This window comes from Euleptes europaea, chromosome 1 (assembly GCF_029931775.1).
Source record: "Euleptes europaea isolate rEulEur1 chromosome 1, rEulEur1.hap1, whole genome shotgun sequence".
NCBI classification, from domain to species: domain Eukaryota; kingdom Metazoa; phylum Chordata; class Lepidosauria; order Squamata; family Sphaerodactylidae; genus Euleptes; species Euleptes europaea.
Window position 1 is genome coordinate 183,232,651 of NC_079312.1, and position 21,767 is coordinate 183,254,417.

The 21,767-nt window shown below is 56.2% G+C and overlaps 1 protein-coding gene across 1 annotated transcript in view; it reads left to right on the forward strand.

The window, feature by feature from the left end:
• Window positions 1-262: 262 nt before the first annotated feature.
• Window positions 263-21,767, forward strand: part of DOCK6 (dedicator of cytokinesis 6) — a 64,320-nt gene continuing 42,815 nt past the window's right edge. Inside the window, 17 exon segments of the mRNA XM_056850755.1 lie at window positions 263-576; window positions 5,385-5,475; window positions 6,865-7,040; window positions 8,049-8,117; window positions 9,317-9,446; window positions 9,980-10,192; window positions 10,753-10,838; window positions 10,960-11,026; window positions 11,950-12,099; window positions 13,102-13,182; window positions 13,543-13,699; window positions 14,352-14,476; window positions 15,427-15,520; window positions 16,146-16,308; window positions 18,631-18,748; window positions 20,641-20,711; window positions 20,946-21,084. Coding sequence (XP_056706733.1) covers window positions 263-576; window positions 5,385-5,475; window positions 6,865-7,040; window positions 8,049-8,117; window positions 9,317-9,446; window positions 9,980-10,192; window positions 10,753-10,838; window positions 10,960-11,026; window positions 11,950-12,099; window positions 13,102-13,182; window positions 13,543-13,699; window positions 14,352-14,476; window positions 15,427-15,520; window positions 16,146-16,308; window positions 18,631-18,748; window positions 20,641-20,711; window positions 20,946-21,084 — 2,244 coding nt within the window.

Here is a 21,767-nt window from a genome sequence, read left to right on the forward strand (position 1 = left end):
TGGTTGTGACCCAGCTGCTGGCTTGCTTGCCCACGGGATGATCCAGGGGGCCACCCGCCCGCCCGCCCGCCCGCCGCCAAAGCCCCCTCCTTTGGTGTGCAGAGGGCCCCCTGGCCCTGTGCAGGAGGGGAGTGGGCCTGAGGAAGGGGCTGCAGTTGTTTGGGAAGCCCTGGGAGGTGGAGGGGGTGGGCAGGGGCTGGGGGAAAGTGGGCCCCGCCAGCGGGAAAGGACCGGTGGGTCTTGGGGTGTCAAGGGAGGGGCAATGGAGCCGGACCCCCGAGGTCTTCCTTTCCGCTGCTGGGCTGGGCGGCCAGGCACGAGCCCCCCGGGGCCGGCGGGCCGGCGCTCTGCCCATGCTCAGAGGCCCCGCGGCGGTGGGCGGGGACGTCAGGGCGAGTCCGGCGGGCGGGCGGGAGGCGGAGGGCCGGCCGGGCCCGCCCCCCGGCTGGGCTGGGCTGGGCTGGGCTGGGCTGGGGCCAGCGCGCCTCGCCGGCCGGCCGGCCCCCGACGAGCAGGAGCGGGGATGGCGGCGGCGGCGGCCCCGGAGCGGCGGGCCTTCGCGCACCGCCTCAACCGGTGAGGGGCGCGCCACGGCGGGGCGGCGGATGGGGCGGCCGGGGCCGGGAGGGGTGTGCCGGGGCAGGCGGGCGGGCGGGCTGCCCTCGTGCCGTCCTGGCGCGGCCGCGGGGGGCTCCGGGCGCGGGGCCGCCTCCCTCCGGGCGTGGGCTGGGGGCTGCCGCGGCCCCGGGGCGGGCGCGCCTCCGTCCTGGCCCGGCCCTGCGGGGCAGCCAGGCCGCCCTGGTCTCCCGGGGAGCGCGTCTCGGTCCGTCCGGGAGGCCCCGCCGGGAGGTTGGCCACCCGACTCAGGGCCGCCGCTTTCGCTCCCGGCCGTCGTGGCGAAGCCTGTGGCCCCCAAGGGCGCCCCGCCCCCCCCGCCCCCCCCGTCTCGGCAGCCCCGTCCGGAAGCAGCCCTTCCTGGCCGCCCGCCCGCCCGCCCGCTCAGCCGGCCTCCCCGGGCGACCTGTGGGCCCCTGGGGAGGTGGGGCGCCTGGAAGCCCCGAGGTCCCCCAGGGGCTGGTTCGGCCCTGTCAAGCTGTCCTGCGGGCCCAGGGTCGTGGGGGGGGGCGCGGGGGGGGTTCTCCATCCCGAGTCCTTATTCTCCCCTCCCTCCCTCCCTCCCTCCCGGAGAGAGGAAGAGACTCGCCGCCCCCCGAAAGCCCCTTCAGGCCGCCCTGACTCTTGGGGGAGTCCGCCTTGCCCGGGGGCCCCTCGCCGGAGGTGATGGCGCCGAGCGCTCCGCAGCCGGGGGGTTGGGGGGGGGGCCGGGAGCCCTCGGTGGCGTCCTGCTGTGGGCGGTGGGGTTGGAGAATCCGGGAGGAGGACGGGAGAGCCGGCGGGAGCCCCCTTCCGCCTCGCGGGCCGGGCGTGGGCGGGCGGGCAGGCGGGCGGGGTCCTCACGCCGCGGCAGGGGAGCGGCTGGGCTGGGGTCCTTTTGCACGGCCAGCTCGATACTGCGAGTCGGAGTTTATGGCGGAGATGAGAGGATTTCTGTGGGTTTTCCCCCTCCCCGTTCCTTCTTGGCGGAGAAAGACGGCCTTTGAGAAGCTCCCAAGAGCCTCCTAAATGGGCTGTATTTAGTTTCGATTTTTGTTTTAATCTAGGCTATTTGTAAATGAGCTGAATTAAAAAAAAAACCCTCCCTATACCGGTATTTTTTAACAAACTAGCTGTGGCAGTATAATACACATCTACAGCAACATGCTGTTTGAACCCTCCCTGCCGGGTGGGCAGAGGGATGCTGGTTCCGCCACTGGGCAGGTAGGGGCTCTGGGCAGCCTCGGAGCGCTTCCTGCTGTGTCCAGTGGCGTCTGAAGTGCCGCCACCACCGCCCCCGGCCCCGCGATGTCTCTCTGGCCAAGAGGAGCAGGCATGGTGGGTTGTGCATGGTCTCCCTGACGAAGCGCCTGCCTGAACTGACGGGAAGGGTGAGGCCGTTTCCTGGCCGGGTCCCCGAGGGACCAGGGCCGGGCCTCTTTCCTGCAGGACCCCCCCCCCCCCCATCCTCTCTGGTTTTCAGTCTCCGGTTTCCTCTCCCTCTGCCCCCCCCCCCGCCCGTAAGTGCTTGTCCATCCTATTAGGGAAATGGCTGGGCACATCTGCTGTCTCTGTCGAGCCGCCCAGGGGGGATCTTGGAAAGCACCATGAGCTGTGGGGGGTGGGATTACGGGTATTGATCCAGGAATGGGGGGGCGTCTTTGAGAACAGGTGGTATTCCACTGGGAAAGGGGGTCTAGGCCTTGCCCTCTGACCTGTCTGCTGTCCACAAATACAATACACAATTTAACCTCTGTCGTGCCACAACACTCTTTGTCATGCTGGAATTAATTTTGGTGGCAATTCATCTCTGAATTTTTTTCGGGAGGCGGGGATAGAGGGGAAGGACACTGTGCTGGTGAATACCTGGAAGTGACTTTCATGTCACCAGTGTGATGTCAGTGCAACCCTCTAGGATTTGGGTTTTACCATAGAGTTTTGCCCGCATTGACATCACATCATTGGCGCCGCACCATTTTGAAAAAACGTTTTCCTCCTGTCGGCCCTCCGTAGGCTGGCGGGTGACCGTGAGGGAGACTGGGGGGCTTTGGGGGGGGTGTCTCCCTGTCTCTGACCCAATGATGGCGTTGGCAGTTCCTCTCCTGCCATAGTTTAAAAACATGTTTGCATTCTGTGTTACCCCAAGGCTGAGGCCTGGGGTGCATATGCTTAGAGACCTTGTGCCATGCATGTTTGAATAGGCATAGGCTATTCTTGGTGTTGCCGAGAGGGCTACTTTAGTGGGCAACTGTAATGTGTGATCCAGACGACCATGGCTCCCTTATACAGCAGGACCGCTGGGAATGCTTGTGTGAGTGGGGGGGGGGATATTCCTGGTGTGTGTGTGTGTGTGTAGGGGATCCCTGTACATCACACTGGTGGTCTTTGCACCCGCTGACAGTGCCAGTGTGGAGCTGGTGCTTGGCTGAACACTCCTCCCTCCCCTCAGAGTTCTGCCAGGGCACAGCGGGCAGCGACTGGGGCTGCCAGAGGAGGAGAGACAGCTCCCACACGGGTGGCTCTTCCTATAGATGGCTCCTGGGTGCCCGAGCTACATGGAACTATAAACACTGCAGGCTACAACACTGTGAAGGATTATGCACAGTTGAAATACTAAGGAGGCTGTCTGGGTTCAGGAAGACAAATACATCTAGCTCTGAGGAAAGGATTTCCCCACAGATGTTCCCAAACAGTGCAGCCGCTGTGGGGGATGAAAGGGGACTGAGTGGGAAAGCGTGACTCTTCTCCTTTGGGCATACGCAGTTGGATCTGCGTCTTTGGGGGGGTGGTTATGTGCCTGCAAGCTCTCTGTGGAACAGTTGTGCTCAGTCCTTGAATGGCACAGGGCCATATGCACAATTACCATCAGCCAAAAGAGCCACATTGGCTTCTCTCCCTTGGCCCAGGGGCTGCATCCCAGGGGGGGGCTCGGAGCTTGCAGTTTCCCCTGGCGGTGGGTGTTTCAAGGTGGGAAGCACCTGATGACCGACCACCAGCTCTTCCAGGCAAGGCCCTTCCTCACTTTTCCTGAAACACAGGGGAGGTGGCGCACTGGAGAACAGGGATCCAACTTGTTTGTGTCTTGCTTTTGGACTCTTAAGGATCCACAAGACAGAATCCACGCTATGTAAGTTAAACAGCAGTAAAAAAGCATTAAAAGGTGCATGTCACCAACAAAGAGCCTGCTGCCCCCAGAGCCAAGCCGTGCTGGGAGCAGCAAGGACTTCCCTCGCAAAGGCGACCCCTCGTCTGCCCTGCTGCAGTGGCCATATTTCTCCCACTTCTCACAAACTCTCATGTCTCATCGCCCTGCTTATCGGCTGCATGAGTGCGATCCCAAATTCTGTGGGTTCTGAGTATCGTGGTTACTTCCTGCATTGCTTTTAGTCATTATTTGCTTGGTGTTTCAGCAGGAAAGGTGGACTGACAGTTAAGTGAAATGAAATAAAACAAAATCTCACGGTGCTGAAACAATTCTCTGAGGTTTGCTGCTGATCTATGGGAAGTGAGTTTCTTCCAAGGCATTTTGCCAACCCTGGGGGCAGCAAGGATCCCCAAGCCTTTCCTTTGCATATCACTCTGCCTTGCGGGTGGCTTTCTGAGCTGGTGAAGAGCCCAGCCCACCACCACCCCTGGGCAGCACTGCTCCATCCTTAGAGTTGCTCATTGCAAGGAAGAAGAGCTTCTTAGATAGGACGCAGAAGAGGAGTCCCCTTGTTCCTTCTGCTTTCCACGCCTGGGTGTGCCTGGCACGTCTTGATGCTTCTCAGTTGCCTAAGCAGAGCTTTTGTTTTGTGGTCAGGGCCACGGGGCAGCCTCTTGGGAGCGCACTCTTTAAGTGCCGCAAGCAGTGATCTTGCTCTAGAGCAGAGGGGTCCGGACGGCCGCTGCTGGCCCACAAGCCCTTCTCATCTGGCATGCGGGGAGATAATCAAAAAAGGAGAAGTGTGACCGAATCAGGAGCTGTTTGTTGCCCAGGTGAGCTCCTGGCCTCCAGTGGCATGACCAGAAGTAAACACGGGCAGGCCTGAAGTGCCCTGGAGGCCTGTCTCCACAGGGAGATGCTTCGTCCCTCTCTTTACAGGCCCTAGAGTGCCCAGGGCTTATAAGGGAGGGTTGGAGGACATCTGGGACTACTGTAATTCTATTTTTTATTTTATTTTTTGGACTTTTATCCCGCCTTCATCCCCAGCCCTTGTGGGGCTTTAACCAAGGAACTCTGAATACTGAGTTTTGATTGTGCCTGCATTATACACAAGAATTATCATTCTCTACTGCTGTAGATTGTCTGATGCTAAAATGTTCATTTAAGTCTTCTTAAAACGCATTTTACAAATTCCATAAAAGAAAATATTTCATGGGAGTTTCCCCCCCCCCCCTGTTGTCCCCAAACATCCCTGAGGGGAGTGGCGGAAAATGTGTTTTCCTTCACTCTACCCGTCCCGTCCCTCCCCCGTGGGCTTCCACATCTCTTCTTTGAACCCTACACTCTCAGGTAACAGTAATTTGAGCATTGTGTGCATAATGTTTGCACGGCCAATTCAGTGGGCAGCAGACTGATTTTGGGGTGCAGTCAGTGTACAGGTGAAATAGTTTCCTGCTGCAGCTGCTGCTTGTTTGAGAGCAATGGCTCCCCAAGAGGACTTGGATACCTGGCTGCTCAGGTGAGTGGGGGCATAGCTCTGTCTACGCTTCTGCCGGACTCCTCCAGGAAGCACGTCAAGATGTGCCTTTCAGGAAGGTTGTCCAGGTGGAAGAAGGGATGTTGATGTCCTCCTCCTCCTTCCCAGGACGGTGGCGGCTGAGGTGCGGAAGCAGGTGTCCCGGGAGTACGGCAGCTCCCCCCAGCTCTCCAAGAAGCACGGTGGCCTCCCACAGTCGGTGAGTTACCCAGTGTTGTGCCTGGGGGTGGGGAGGATGGGGGGGGGGGCTCTTCTAGGAAACAGATTCCTTGGGGCAAAAATAATGGTAACTCAGCAAAACAAGCAATATCTGAGTATCATGGTAGGTGATGATGCAAAATCTGCAGGGGATTCTACATGGTGGAGGAAGAAGTTAGTGCGCGTGCACATTGGTTAAACTATAGCAAGACGTTTAGAGCAGGTGGTCCCCAAAGTGGTGCCCACTGACATCTCTCCTAGGAATCCACTCCGAGAAGCACAGAACAAGCATCCAAATGTCTTTTTATTGAGCCAAGTTCTCTGGACAACATTGGAAGTGAACTTTTTGAATGGCACCTTCTTCACTAGACTTAATATGTCCTGAAAACACATGAGAATTGAAACAAAAATGTTATATATTCTGACTGATAGGGACCTGGTTGAGCATGACTATTGGGGGAGAAGGGGGCTCTCTCAAGCATTCATTTCTTCCCGGTATGGGAGTGAGAAAATTATTCAGCAGTCCCAGGTCTCTAGCCCAGCCAGACATCCTTTTCTCCCCATTCTCTCTCTCTCTCTCTTCTCTCTCATTAAACCAATATTTAAGGGTTCGTTCCACCTAAGGGTTTGTTTAGGCCCCTCTGCCATTTAAAGGCTTTGCACTGTGTTTGTGTCTTCTTTTGCACTTGCTACCAAAGGCACCATCACGCTTCGCCAAACACTCCCAGGGAGTAGAGTTTAAGTGTGGCCCCCTCTCCTCTCTCCTACCAGTTTGTGGGGACTGAACAAGGGTTTAATGTGGGTCACAGAGATCAGACTGATTGCATTAAGAATGAAAAGAAGCTTAATAAGAAAATAAAAGCACACAGCACATCTGCAAATGTGGCAGACTGAGGAAAGATAAAAAGAAATGTGAATAAAAACGCAATCCTCCAAACCCTGACTCTTACGTTGTCCAGCAGATGGTAATAAAAATTAGGCACTATAATTCTTGCAGTTGCAAGCATTTAGTGATCATCCATTTTCTTGGTCACCCCCCTGTGACCTCACAACCATGTGCTCATAGCGACTTCTTGGAATCTGGATGGATTCCTTCCCCCTCCTTGGTGTGATGAAAGCCCTGTTACAGAGTGTTGGAGCATTTTCAGAAATTGCGGTGGGGAACAGATTGCCTGCCATTTGCACCTCCCTAATTGAAAGGCCTGTTAGGAGGATTTGTTGGGAAGAACATAAGGTGGACGTGGATAAATATTTGGAGAGGCGCTCCTTCGTGTGCCACAATAAGTCTGGATTAGCGGTGATTGAGGAATGTTGCAGAAATGAAGGGTGTGAGTTGGAACTTTATCTCCCTTTCTGACTTGCAGGCTTCTCTCCCCCTGTGTTTTCTCAGGTGCCTTTAACAGAAGTGGTGGAGCCGGTGGACTTGGAGGAATACATAAATAGCCACCTGTCGGACATTGAGCCTGGCCCTCTCCATGACCTGGTGGAGTTCCCTGCGGATGATCTGGAGGTGATCCATGAACCCCGGGACTGCCGGACGCTGGAGCCCGGTGTCCCCAAAGATGGGTACGACTGTGAATGACAGCTTGTCTGGTACCTGAGACCATTCCTTCTGGTGCCTTCTCTTGGAAACCCTTTCTTTTCGGAGGACAAGGACCACCACACAGGGATTCCCAAGGCTGATCACTTTACATTTTGCTTGCGTTTTCTGTGCTTGTCCTATGCTGTGGCACTGAATTGCCTTCTGACCAGTGAAAACATTTGGTAGATGGAAACATCTTTAAACTTCAGTGTAATAAATGGAGTTTGGAATACAGTTTGGAATTGCAGCTTAATTTTACAGTAGACCATCCTTGTAGCAAAGCCAAGAGTAATGGTCACCATATCCAAATGTGAAAGGGAAGACTCTCTTTTCACATAGAAAAAGAACACACTTTGGTGGTAGAAAGTGCCCCCAAGTTGCAGTTGAATGATGGCAACCCCATAGGGTTTTCAAGGCAAGAGCCGGACGGAGGTGGTCTGCCACTGCCTTTCCCTGCGTAGCAACCCTGGGCTTCCTTAGTGGTCTTCCATCCAAATACTAACGAAGCTGATCCTCCTTAGCATCTGAGATCTGACATGATTGGGTAGCCTGGGCCATCCAGGTCAGGGCAAAACACTATTCACTGCCATTAAAACATAGGAGCAACCCCTTGTTCTGTAGTCAAAAAGGGCAAGAGTCCAGTAGCACCTTAAAGACTAACAAAAATATTTTCTGGTAGGGTATGAGCTTTCGTGAGCCACAGCTCACTTCTTCACAGAACCCCTTGTTCTGTGTCTGAGTGACACAACAGCAGCTCCTCTTGGGAGGACCAGCGGAAGCCGTTTAGGGTGTGTTCAGCCAGCTCTGAGACCAGGAGTTCCCCCTGTTTTTGTGAGGGGTTGTTGTGTGGCTTTTGACAATTGTTTACTAAACGTGTGGGGAGAACCCTGGACTTAATCACCATTGCAAATAAATCCATGGAAGTTGCTTACTGGCAGATAGTTTTCATAGCTGTTCTGTTGACCTCACTGTGTTTCTTCTTTCTTCTCCAGAAAACAGGATGCCCGGGTACGAGACGCCGTGCAAATCTACATGGGGGACTGGGTCGTTGTCCAGAGGAAGTAGGTCTGATGGTTTCTCTAAACATTCTTGTCGCCTGCTTAGGGAAGGGGGGTCAGAAGATGCTGTACTGATGACATTACGTGATTTCATTTTTTATATTTTGGATTATAGGCTGAGTGCCACTTAAAAGAAACTTAGTTCATTGTGGACGTTGCCATTCCAACTCTCACTCTAGCATTTTGAGGCAGCTCCCTGAGGTGCCCCCACCCAGTGCTAAGCATTGTTTTCACTTTCTGCAGAGCTGTAGCTCAAGGCTTTAGTGGGAGGGGTCAGAAAATATGGAGCAGCAGCAGGACGAAGAGGGAATCTTTGCAAACGCATTGTGGGCCTTCTGTGAAAGCGCACCGGCCTTTGTAGGCTGCCCTTGCCGTGTTCCAAAGTCTGGCACGGTTGTTTATTAATAGTCTGTAGTTGATGATTTACCTTGCTAACTGTGTGAATCCAGCTGATCTCGTGGCTTTCAGTATGCTTCAGACAAGGGACTGGGTCATCTGTGTTCACCTGTGTGAACAACATTTATTTATTTGCTAAAACATTTATATCCTAACTTTCTCACAAGTCTCAAGGTAGATTAAGGTCTGTAGGCCAACAGTAGTAGAGAACATTGTATTGAACATAAACAGTCATAGACTGACTGTAGATAGACAAACCTCATCCCAATAGCACCCTATTGCTGTCCGCCATCTGAGAGATGAAGAAGAAGAAGAGTTGGTTTTTATACCCTGCTTTTTTCTACCACAAGAAGCCTCAAACTGGCTTACAATCACCTTCCCTTCCCCTCCCCACAACAGACACCCTGTGAGGTAGGTGGAGCTGAGAGAGTTTGGAGAGAACTGTGACTAGCCCAAGGTCACCCAGCAGGCTTCATGTGGAGGAGTGGGGAATCGAACCCGGTTCACCAGATTAGAGTCCACTGCTCTTTTACCACTGCTCCACGCTGGCTCTCCACTTAAAGTTGACAGCTCCTTCTGACAGCTGAGCCCGCTCTCTGGAGGTGTATTATTTAGCCCAACAAGACCCTCACAAAGCAGCTGGTAGAAGGACCGACAAGACATGGGGTTGCCCCGAAGGATTCAGGGGCAGGACAACAGCACCCGAAGCCCCTTGATGTGTTTGCCTTTACATCTCCTCTGCATTCCTGCAAGTGTCAGGATCCCCAGCATGGAGTGACTTGCTGGTTTCTTTTGCCCTGATTCAGGTACCAAAGGCTGAGCACCATGTACACCCCCAACACCGCCGAGAGGCAAAGGGACCAGCAGAAGGAGCTGCCCAGGCAAGACTTCGAACTCGACGAGGCGGCTGAGGAGCGCGGCAGCCAGGGCGACCCGGTACGCCTGGTTGGGCTTGCAAAGACTGGGGTGGGTGGGTTTGAGAGCGGTGGTCACGCGGCCAAAGGGGAGAGACGGTCCAGAGCCATCCCTCAGGCTGCCTTTTGCTGTCTGTCACGTTGTAGAAAGAGAGTTTCAGCTGATCTCAGATGGCCTGCATCCATGACCTTTGGAAGCTCCAGCATTTGGTCTGCAGGGTTAGGGTTAGGGTCTACAGGCCCCTCTCCAGGGCCAGGTGGCTTGAACAGCAAAGAGGGGAGTTCAAGGGTAGCAGCATCATGAAGATGTAGAAATCTGTCCACCTGCCTCCAGTGGTTTCTTTTACGGGGTCAATCCAGAAGAGAAGCTGGGAGATCTGTGAAGGGGTCTCCCTCATCTTTTTATTGGGGTGCCCTGAGCAGGATTGGGATTCTTGCAATGGGAGAAGTGACAGGGGAGTAGCCCATCAGAACAGCCCTGTTGGATCAAACCCTCGAGGGTCCATCCCGTCCCGCGTCCTGCTTCACACGGCGGCCCCTCCCTCCCTCCTGCAGGACGACCAGAAGCGCTGCTCGGCCTCTCTGGACGACACGCCCCGAGGCAGCTGGGCCTCCAGCATCTTTGACCTGAAGAACTGCGTGGCCGACTCCCTGCTGCCCTCCCTGCTGGCGCGCACTGCTCTCGAGGAGGTGGACCGCAGGAACGAGGAGCAGCGCAAGGAGAACCGGCACGGCGAGATGCTGGCCCTCTACCCCGCCCCTGACGAGGCGAGCGTGGAGGCCGGGGGGGGGGTCTGGGGGGTCTTCCAGCCGCGGGGCTGGGAGGGGCCTCTGATTTGTCTACTATGGGGGTCGGAGGAGGAATCAGCTGCCTGATTCTTTTTGCAGCAGTTATATTCAGGAAAGGGGAGCAAGAGCCGGGTGGGGGGTTGCTGCCAGCGAAGAGGGGACCTGGGGGAGGGGCTGGGGGGGTACAGGCTTCTCTGGGCCCGCGAGCCATAAGTTATCCTAGGGCTGGCCGGTCCCCTCTGCACCCCAGAGGGGGCCATTTTCTCTCGGGTGAGCTCTGAGGGTAACCCTGTGCAGATGACAGGTGTGTACAGGCAACGCATAGGGAGCAGGATGCTGACCGCTAGCCCAGCCCCACAGTGAAGTGCGGCCCTACGCATGTCAGCCAAGAGCTTGCACAGGGCTGGACCCGTGCGGTGGGGGTGGGGTGGCTAATGGGCATGATCCTGGACATGCTCCTCTGGTGCAGCGGGCCGGCATTTGCCCAGCACCAAGCGCGCCTGACCGTGCATGTGACTCCTCTCCTTTCTCTCCCTTAGGACGAGGCGGTGGAACGCTGCAGCATCCCGGAAGTCCCCAAGGAGCACTTTGGCCAGCGGATCTTGGTGAAATGTTTGTCTCTGAAGTAAGTTGCTGGTGGGCAGCCTGGCGGTGGTCTCTCTCTCTCTCTCTCTCTCTCTCTCTCTCTCTGTGAGCAGACTTTTGAAGCTGTCGCATCTCTCTCGCCCCCCCCTTCCCCGGAGCAGGTTTGAGATTGAGATCGAGCCCATCTTTGGATCCCTGGCGCTCTACAATGTGAAAGAGAAGAAAAAGGTACGGTGTAGAGTTTTTGCTACCTGTCCTGTCCAGACGGTGCCGTCAGAGGGCCAGGGCTTGCCTTTCCCCTGGAACCAGACGGAGCTGCTGGGCAGGGGCCTCTCCGCGCCTTGGCTGCGCGCAGCAGAAAAATTAAGTGCTGTTTCACGATCCCTTTTCCATCAGCTTGTTAGGGGAGCATTGACTCCACCGAAGCTGCCCTGAGTTGTGACAGGGGAACAGCCTCACGTGTGGTGCGCGCATACCAGACGCCACGTCATGTGGGCTGGGGCCTCCCTCTAGAGCCCTGCAAGCCCTCTCTTCAGGACAGCCTCCCGACTTTTGGGGGCGCGTTCCCCTTCTCCAGGGAGTTGGCATAGAGCAGACCCTCTCGTGGTCCGGCCCCTTCAGCCCCGTTCTAACTAAAGCGTTTCGGAGAAAGGCCTCCTGAGTTAAGCCTGGAAGGAAAGGCAGACCAGGGCCTGGAGCGGGTACCCCGGGCACCTGGCTCCCTTGCAGAGGTTGCGTGGTTCTGCCCCTCCAGCTCAAAGGAGCTCGCGCCATATGCTTTGATGCCCTGCTGCCTTCCTTCTCCCCATCACTCCAGCTCCGTGACTTAACAAGGGCCAGTGGAGGCCGCTGTGAGGGGCCTGGCCCTATTGTGGGTGGGGGGAGAACAAGGAGGTAAACCTGGAACTGACCTGTAAACACCCACTTGGAATAAGGGCATCACCTTCTGAGCAGCCCCTCTAGCGAGAGCAGCTCTCGCAGATTCCAAGACCAGAAATTCAGTAGGTCGGAAATCCAGAATTTAGCTGTGCTTGTTTTTTTTGGGGGGGGGGGGCCCTGTTGTGATGCCCCCAATCACCAGCTCCTCTTGTGTCACAAGGGGCACGTGGAACCCTAACCCTCCACCAACGGTTCCCCTCCGTCTCTTCTAGATTTCTGAAAACTTTTATTTTGATCTCAACTCGGAGCACACGAAGGGTCTCCTGCGCGCCCACGGGGGCCACCCGGCCATCAGCACCCTGGCTCGCTCGGCTGTCTTTTCCCTCACTCACCCCTCTCCAGACATCTTCTTGGTGATCAAGGTGAGACACTCGGTCCTCAGGCATCCTTCCCGGGGTCTTCTTCCGCCTGGAAGGCGCAGCCGTTCTCTCCCCTGTGCTGTCATTGGGGTGTGGGGCGGGACTGCCTGCATGCCCGTTGTTTTGGTGGGGGGTGCAGAAAACGATTCCTTGTTGGTGAGGCCGGCTCATGTATTGCGCCACCCCAAATAGGGCAGTGAGAACCCTCCCCCACCCCAGTGTGGTGTAGGGGTTAAAGTGTCGGACTAGGCTCTGGGAAACCCGGGTTCAAATCCCCACTTGTGCCATGGAAGCTCTCTGGGTGACCTGGGGCCAGTCACACCCCCTCTCAGCCTCACCTCCCTCACGGGGCTGTTGTTGTGAGCCTAAAACAGAGGGGGGGGGGATGATGTCAGTGGTTTTGGGTCTCCCTTGGGGAGAAAGGCAGGGTAGACATAAATAAAGTCAATTTAAAAATGTCCCCCTCCCCCTTGCAAATTTCCTTCCCTGCTGGACACGAGCCAGGCTCCTGAGCGCCTCCTCACGCATGCCACCGCTGGCCAGGAGCCAGATGTGGCCCAGGGGTGGTTTGGTGCCTCTGGGGCTGAGCTGGGCAGGGGCAGGGGCAGGTCTGGAGTGTGGGGGCGGGGGGAACCGCACGTTCTCACAGCACGTTTCTAGGCCTTGTGTTTCTGCGGATAGTTTTGGAAGCAGGTGGGTTCCCTCTAATGACATCTGTGGGTTTTGAGAAGTTGGGAAGTCCTGTCTTTTGCCATCTCACTGTGACTAGCCGAAGAGGAAGGAATGATTCGAAACCAGAGAGCAGAGGCATGGCAGCACGTTTGAGCAGCAGGGGCACCGTTCAGGTCCTCTCCCACCCCCCGGGACCCCCTGTTGTGTGTGGTGGTCTCTCTGGCTTTGAGAGAGAGCTCGCAGGCCCTTCGGTCATTCCGGGGAGCTTCAGGCCACGCGATGGGGGGGGGGGGGACTTCTCTGCCGGTTACCGGCCTTTTCCCTTTCGCCCAGCTGGAGAAGGTGCTTCAGCAGGGGGACGTCAGCGAGTGCTGTGAGCCGTACGTGGTCCTGAAGGAGGCAGACGCTGCGAAGGTAAGAGGGCTGGGAGGGGGTGGGAAAGAGGGGGGGGCCCCACGCTGAGCGTGTGAGCCTAATGGGTGTCCTGGGTGGCTTGAGCCTGGGTTCACATCCCACTTCTGCTCTTAATTCCTGGAGGGGGGAGGACCTGGGATGAGGGCTGCATTAGGGACGCCAGAAGAGCCCAGCTGGACGAGGCGCCTCTGGCCTAGCCTCTGGGCTCCCCCGGCGGATCTCCTCCCTTCTCCTCACCTTCGCAACAGCCCTGAGCGCCATCGGGTTGTCGTGGGGAGGTGGGGAGGTGGCCCACGGGGGGGTGTTACACTGTGGAGGTCCGCCAGGGTGATGGAAGATGCCTCTGCTTTGTGTCGCCAGAACAAGGAGAAGCTGGAGCGGCTGCGGGGGGCCGCCGAGCAGTTCTGCGCGCGCCTGGGCCAGTACCGCATGCCCTTCGCCTGGACAGCCATCCACCTCCCGAACATTATCAGCAGCGCCGGCATGCTCGAGAGGGAGGCTTCCGAGCCGGAGGGCGGTAAGGGGGAGTGCGTGACCCCCAAGGAGCAGGAGTCAGCTTCCTGCTGTCCTAAAAGAGCCATGGTGGTTTGGAGCAGTGGACTCTGATCTGGAGAACCGGGTTTGATTCCCCCACTCCTCCACGTGAGTGGCGGAGGCTAATCTGGTGGACCGGGTTGGTTTCCCCACTCATCCACATGAAGCCAGCTGGGTGACCTTGGGCTAGTCACACTCTCTCAGCCCCACCTACCTCACAGGGTGTCTGTTGTGGGGAGGGGAAGGTGATTGTAAGCTGGTTTGATTCTTAAGTGGTAGAGAAAGTCAGCATATAAAAACCAACTCCTCCTCCTCCTCCTCCTCCTCCTCCGTTTTATATAAATGATGTGTGTAGACTGTGTCTCCTGACCTCCCAACAAACGTGCAGAGGCAACAGTTTTACTGTGCTGCAGATGTGAAAGAGGCAGAGAAAAGAGAGAGAGGCGGCCCCTGGGTCTTTATGCCCTGCACAGATCCATAGAAAAGTACAATTGTTTCTGGTCTGATCCGACCCCTGATGTGGCGGGAGGGCCTGGACTTTGCCTGTTATGCAGGTGTTTGCCGTTGGGACTGGCAGGGCTGCACGTCGGGAAGATATTTCCCAATGTCTCCTACAGGCCATGTCTTACCCCTAGAGTGCAAAGGCACCTGGAATGAGCGCAAGAGGAAAGCCCACGAGCGCATGAGTGTTGGGGAGGAGACATGCAGCTTCGGCAACTTCCGCCCTGCGACGCTCACAGTCACCAATTTCTTCAAGCAGGTGGGGCTCTGGAGGTGCAGGCTGCACAGAAGCATAACATCTTTTTCTGGGGTTTCTGTCCCTTCACAGCCCCTGTGGGGGATCCAAGAGTTTGTGTGGGTGGGTTTTCTGCCTCCTGGTCTTTTTCCTGCCGCTTTCCCACCCCACTCCTACCCAAAACAGGCTTTTTAAGGTGGAGGAAAGGTCTGAAGCTGAATGCTGACCTGGAGTCCGTTTCTGCTGCATGTGGAAGTGGGAGTGCTTCCCTGGGTGTGGTGGTTTTTGCCTCTGGGCCGGCGTTCTCACATGGCCCGTTTACCAGGTGGTCGGTCCTGGAGAGGAAGTAATTTGTGGCAGTTTCATCTCGGAGTTGGCCATGTGACACAGAGCACAGGATCAGAATTTTGGAAGGACCCGAAAGGCTATCTGTTCTACCCCCCTCTGGCCAGTACTGTAGACAGTCCAGGCCACGGGTTAGACAGTGAACCATGGGAAGGTTGCTTGAAGAAGGTATAGATGTAGTTGACTCAGGTGAGTGAGCAGAGACAAGCCAAGGATGAAAGAAAGGCAGACACCCCCCCCCCCCCCCGCAGCATCTGATTTCGTCCACCCACCAATGGGGCCATCAGTCAGCCCTCCTGCTGTGAGGGATGCCAAAGTGCGGTCTCTGGAGATGACTGTCCCAAAGAAAAAGAGCACAGAGGCTGTAAGTGTCTGTGGTCATCCCAGTGGAACTAGGAAGGCATCTCTGATCTAATCTGGAGAACCAGGTTTGATTCCCCACTCCTACACATGAAGCCAGCTGGGTGACCTTGGGCTAGTCACAGCTCTCTTAGAGCTCTCTCAGCCTCATCTACCTCGCAGGGTGTCTATTGTGGGGGGGGAGGAAGGGCGATTGTAAGCTGCTTTGAGACTCCTTACAGTAGAGAAAAGCAGGGTATAAAAACCAGCTCTTCTTCCCTTTATTTCAGGAGGCCGACCGTCTCAGTGATGAAGACTTGTACAAGTTCCTGGCAGACATGAGGCGACCCTCGTCTGTCCTGCGGAGGCTGCGGCCCATCACAGGTAAGGCGGGGTGACTGCTGGCCTCTTTCAGCCCACTCTGAGGCACTTGCTCTTGCCGTGAATGTCAGGTGCTGGAGGTTCCAGGGGGACGGCTGTGCCGAGACGTCACGCTGGTGCGTTCCATTCTTTTCCCCTGGTTTGCGCAAGTTATACTTTGCTGTGATTTCTAAACTGATTTACCTCCAAGCCAGAACTGGAAACTCACTTCAGACTGTTGTGGTTTGGAGACAAACTGGGGCATGAACAAGCCAGAAAGTGTGTGTGTTGGGGGGGGGGGGAAACTGGAGCGTTCAAGGGGTGGAAGGAGCGCTTGGAAGATGAAGCGCGCTGACGAGAGCCACCATCTGGTCTGAAATGGGCCGCTGTGTGGCTGCGGTACCCTTGGAAGGAGAATGGTTCCGCTGGTGCTCAGCCACCCAGGACAAGATGGCTCAGAACAAGAGCCTTTGGCCTAAGAACGGCTCCTGGCGTGCGGGCGATGTGGAGGGAGCGGAAGGCAGAAGCGTTGTGCGCTGCCTCACCCCCTCCCGCCCTCACCCTTGCTCTGCCGCGTGCTTCATCCCTGTCTGAGGATGCTGCTGTGTTCTGTGCACACCAGACGCGCCTCTTGATTGTGTCCTTGCAGCCCTGCTGAAGATTGACATTTCACCGGTGCCGGAGAGCCCCCAGTACTGCCTGTCCCCAGAGCTGCTGCACGTCCAGCCTTACCCTGACCTCCGGGTCCGGCCCACCAAAGAGATCCTGGAGTTCCCTGTCAGGGAGGTCTACACGCCTCACACGACGTATCGGTGGGTGCGCCCTCCCCTGTCACAGTGCAGCAGGTGGGGGGGGAGGCCTCTGCTTTGCTGGCCGGTGGGGTTGGTTTTGTGGTGTTGCTCCCTTAGCTCCACTCCTCCCAGTTCTGTGGGGCTGAATGGCTCTGGGTTGGCAGGGTGAGACTTGCATGAGACAAACATGTGCTGTGGGCAAACTTCAAGATGGCACAGGCTCCCAAGAGAAGAATTCTTCTGTACTCCTACATGCCCGGGGAGGGAAGCAGATCTGCTGCTCGGAGAAGGCAGCGTGGACAATTCTTGGGTCTGCCGTGAAGCAGCTAACCCCACCCCCCTTGTCCAAGTGGACTTCAGAATTCACGATTAGTGTCTTCAGAGTCCTCGAGGTCCTTTTAGAATCATAGAGTCATAGAGTTGGAAGGGACTATCAGGGTCATCTAGTCCAACCCCCTGCACATGGCAGGAAATTCACAACTACCTCCCCTCCCCACACCCCCAGTGATCCCCTACTTCCTGCCCAGAAGATGGCCAAGGTGCCCTCCCTCTCATGATCTGCTTAAGGTCATAGAATCAGCATTGCTGACAGATGACCATCTAGCCTCTGCTCGAAAACCTCCAGGGAAGGAGAGACCACCACCTCCCGAGGAAGCCTGTTCCACTGAGCAACCGCTCTGACTGTCAGAAAGTTCTCCCTAATGTCTAGACGGAAACTCTTTGGTTTTAATTTCAACCGCCTTGGTTCTGGTCTGACCTTCTGGGGCAACAGAAAACATCTTGGCACTCTCCTCTATACGGCAGCCCTTCTTCAAGTTCTTGAAGATGGTCATCCTATCCCCTCTCAGTCTTCTCCTCTTCAGGCTAAACATACCCAGCTCCTTCAACCTTTCCTCATAGGACTTGGTCTCCAGACCCCTCAACCATCTTTATTGTCCTCCTCTGGACATGTTTTCAAAGCCCCCAAGGTGCTTTGAAAACAAAATGGAAAGTAAAGGAGACTGCTGCCTGCCTGAAGCAATGCCGGGTGGGGGGTGGGGGGGCGGCACCAGGACAGTCAGATTTCACTCTACTGCTGTCAGGTCACAGCTGTCTTCTAGTGAGCCCTGGAGGCAGGAGACCTTCGGAGGTGGTTTGCTGTTGCCTGCCTCCGCGTCACAACCCCGGCATTCCTCGGAGGCCTCCCGTCCAAATGCTGGAGCATGTGACTGACTGGCCTCAGGTCACCCAGCAAGCTTACACGGCAAGAGTAGGGATTCGAACCTGGGTTTCTCAGGTCCTAGTTGTCAGGGCTGTTGTGCAAATCAGTCATGGTGGAGGGGGCCAAATATGGGATGTGAAGTGTGGATGAACCCCATGGTTTGTCCGTGGTGTCTTTGCATCCGTCTCTGTCCCAGCAGCCTTGGGGGGGGGGGGGGAAGGGCGGCGGCCTTTCAGAAAGTGGTCCAGATCCTCCCTGTGCTGCCTTGCAGACTCTTTCTCTGATCTTTAATTCTCCCTCTGGAAACAAAGACATGGAGGCCACGTTAGGAGAGCAGCCCCCATTTCAGACATCTCTTTCCCTGTCTGACCTGGGCCCCTCTTTTGTCTATAGGGTGCTGCTCAGCAGCTTTTTCCGCCTAAGCACCAAAAAAGGGGGCAATGCCTTATCTGTGAAGGGGCCGTGTGGCTCAGTGGTGGAGCCTCTGCTTGGCATGCAGAAGATCCCAGGTTCAAACCCCAGTGGCATCTCCAGTTAAAGGGACCAGGCAAGTAGGTGATGTGAAAGACCTCTGCCTGAGACCCTGGAGAGCCGCTGCCGGTCTGAGTAGGCAATACTGACTTTGATGGACCAAGGGGCTGATTCAGTAGAAGGCAGCTTCATGTGTGGCTCAGTGGCAGAGCATCTGCTTGGCATGCAGAAGGTCCCAGGTTCAATCCCCGGCATCTCCAGTTAAAGGGACCAGGCAAGTAGGTGATGTGAAAGACCTCCGCCTGAGACCCTGGAGAGCTGTTGCCTGCCTGAGCAGACAATACTGACTTTGATGGACCAAGGGGGGGGGTCTGATTCAGTATGAGGCAGCTTCATGTTGGTGTGCCAAATGAAGAGATGAGGGTCGTACTTGGCCAGGCTCACCGGGAGTCAGCAGAGCCCCGGCTGGGTGGCCGGCATTTTGGGGACTTGCCTTGATTGCTGGGGCGGGGGGAACCATTTGTGTGCGCTGGGCAAAGTGGTCTGCCACACCACCATTGGGCTTGTATCCCTGCCCCTGCTTTAGGGTGTCCTTCCACAGCAGACCCTGAGCGTGTGTTTTTGGCATTCCCAGACACTGCAGCCTTGTGAAGGTTTCGCTTCCTTTGCAGGAACCTGCTCTATGTTTACCCCCAAAGCCTGAACTTCAGCAGCCGTCAGGGCTCCGTGCGGAACATCGCAGTGAAGCTGCAGTTCATGGCGGGAGAAGGCCCCGGGCAGGCCTTGCCGGTGAGTGAGGTAGCCCCCTTGTTTCTTCTGCCACCCGCCACCCCCCGAGGAGCCAAAGCTGTTGTGGCCTGGTGAGGGAGCTGTGGGGAAGAGCATCTGCGTCACCTCAGGGGGCTGCTTCGCTCCAGAGGCCGCCTTGCCGGGAAGTTTCGTTTCCCGGCCCAATGTTCTGCTTTCTCTGATGACATGTTTTGGGCAACAGTTTTCCACCAGATTCACGTTTTTGGGGTTCCTGTGAGCCTGTTTCTTTTTTCCAGCCAAGTTCTTGGGTGGGGTGGAGCAGTGGCTCAGTGGTAGCATGTCTGCTTGGCATGAAGAAGGTCACAGGTTCAGTCCCCAGCATCTCCAGTAGTAGGGGATGGGGAAGACCTTTCTCTGCCTGAGACCCTGGAGAGCCGCTGCCAGTCCGAGTAGACAAGACTGACCTTGATGGGCCTCAGAGGTCTGCTTCAGTTGGCGGCACCTTCACCTTTTCACATCTTCCTAGTCCTCATCTTTGTGAAAATAGGTCTCAAAGCTGACCTTTGTGAGAGAGTCACCTTACCTGTGAGGGAGTCGGTGTTCAAGGGGCGACGCTTCCATGCCAATTCGGTGACTGCTGTTTTGGAGTGAGCCTACTGACAGGGCGGTCATAAAAACACATTCCTGGGAGGAAGTCCCATCAAGTAGACGTCAGTAGGCTGATGAGTAGACCTGCTTAGGCTTTGACTGTGCCGTCAATAACCTTCCGTGGGTTGTCTGATCAGGTCAAAGATGCTGTTGCCGTTTTCTCTTGAAGGAGAATGAACATTGCAAAAAAGCAGAGAAGCAGGGTTCTTGGTGAGGCATCCAGGGCTGGCCCCCTGGCCACTCTAGCCATGGGGCCTCTAGGCCTGGTCCTTCCCACCTCACTTCCTGCCACCCCGTCATTCCTTGCCGAAAGCAGCAGATGCTGTGGTTAGAATAAAGGCAGTATCAGCAAGCAGAGCTGACTGAAGTCGGTGTGGGGTAGCAGGATAGTAGGCTGGGGCAGGGGAGACCCAGGTTCAAATTCCTCCTCTCAGTGGGTGGCTTTGGGTCAGTCTCTGTCCCTTGGCCTAGCCCACTTCACAGAGCAACTGAGAGGATAAATTGAGAGGAGGGAACCACAGGCGCTGCGCTCAGCTCCTCGGAGAAAGGGGGCAGGTCAGAAACGTGAAAAAAATATTTTGAAGAACAAAGACTGACTTTGGGACAGACGTGGGCGCAGCCTGGGGTACAGTGTGAGCCTCCTGGTGGTTTTTCCCCCCACGTATGCCGTGTTGTGACACGTGGCACAGCCAGCAGGGCTGGCACGTCTGTTCCCACTTCAGCTTCTTCCCGTTCGGGATGGGAAAAGGGCTCTAGGGGGGGCTGGGGGGGTTTTCCCCTTCACAACACCCATCCTCTCCATTTTTGCAGAGGGGCAAGAAGTCCACTCATCGTCCAGTTTCCTGTCCACTGGCTTGCAGAGCTCTGGCCGATAACTTTCCGGGAAGGTTTCTGCATGTTCCATGGGGGAGGGGGGTGTTATGGTGGGGCAGGATCAGGGGGTGTGACGAAAGCTGTTCAAAAACACCTGGAAAGTTGCCTTATCGGAGGGGATGGCTGGCATCCCCACCATGTTTGCCTACATAACCCTATGAACAAAACTGCACCAGGCAAAGGGAGGGGGGGTCATAAACCAGATGAGGCTCTTACCTCTGGGTGGGGGGGGGCAGTGCAGGAAGGAAACGTGTTGAGAGATACCTGGTATCTATTGCAGGCCATATAAACATGTTGAAAATCCCACCCCTCCTTGAATGTTGCCTCTCTTGCCCCCGCCCCAACGGCCATCCGAACTCCCTTTTCCCTGCCTTGGCTCAAGGCTTCCTCTTTCTTTTCTGACACCTCAGGTGATCTTTGGAAAATCAAGTTGCAGTGAGTTTGTAAAAGAGGCCTACACAGCTGTGGTGTACCATAACAAGTGAGTTTAAGTTCTCAGGATGTTGGGGCGGGGTCCTTGCGGCAAATGGGTTGGCTGGGAGGGGGCGCTGTAGCTCTGGTAACCCACAGGGCTTTCCCCCAAGCTGGTTTGGTCAGGGCATCAGCCAGGGGGGCCCCACAGTTCTTGCTGGCTGACAAGGCAATTTGGGGCTGTTCGGTGTCTTCCACATCTGTTGATTCCATCTGAGCTGGCGTGGGCCCCCCCTCTTCACAGGTCCCCCGAGTTTTACGAGGAGTTCAAGCTGAAGATCCCGGCCAATCTGACGGACAGCCACCACCTCCTGTTTGTCTTTTACCACGTGAGCTGTCAGCAGAAGCAGAACACACCTCTGGAGACCCCGGTTGGCTACACAGTGAGTGCTTGCAAAATTTGGGGGAGGGTCTTAGTTCAGCAAGAGCCCCAAAGTGGCGCAGAGTGTTAAGCTGCAGCACTGCAGTCAAAAGCTCTGCTCACAACCTGAGTTCGATCCCAATGGAAGTCGGTTTCAGGTATCCAGCTCAAGGTCGACTCATCCTTCCATCCTTCCAAGGTCGGTAAAATGAGTTCCCAGCTTGCTGGAGGTAAAGGGAAGATGACTGGGGAAGGCACTGGCAAACCACCCCGCAAACAAAGTCTGCCTTGGAAACGTCAGGATGTGACGTCACCCCATGGGTCAGGAATGACCCGGTGCTTGCACAGGGGACCTTTACCTTTACCTTGGTTCAGCAGAACGCCCCATGGCTCAGTCCCTGGGCACCCCCAGCCAAAATGACGCCGGAAACCAGCAGAGGTTCCTGCCTTTGGAGACCAGCTGCAGCTCAGATGAGGCAGTCCTTGGCTATAGCAGAACCATGGCCTGCTACGTTGGGGGGGGGCAGCTTCCTGAGTTTAATTCGCTTGGGATGCCCTTGAGTGGGCGCCCTTCCGGCACTCGCCTGGGATTCCTGACCCTCCATCAGTCCCTTTTTCTCTGTGCAGCTTGGGTGGTAACATGGATATTCTGAGCATGATGGGAACAGTTTGTCCCTTCTTGATCCTGTAAAACAAAGGGCCTTG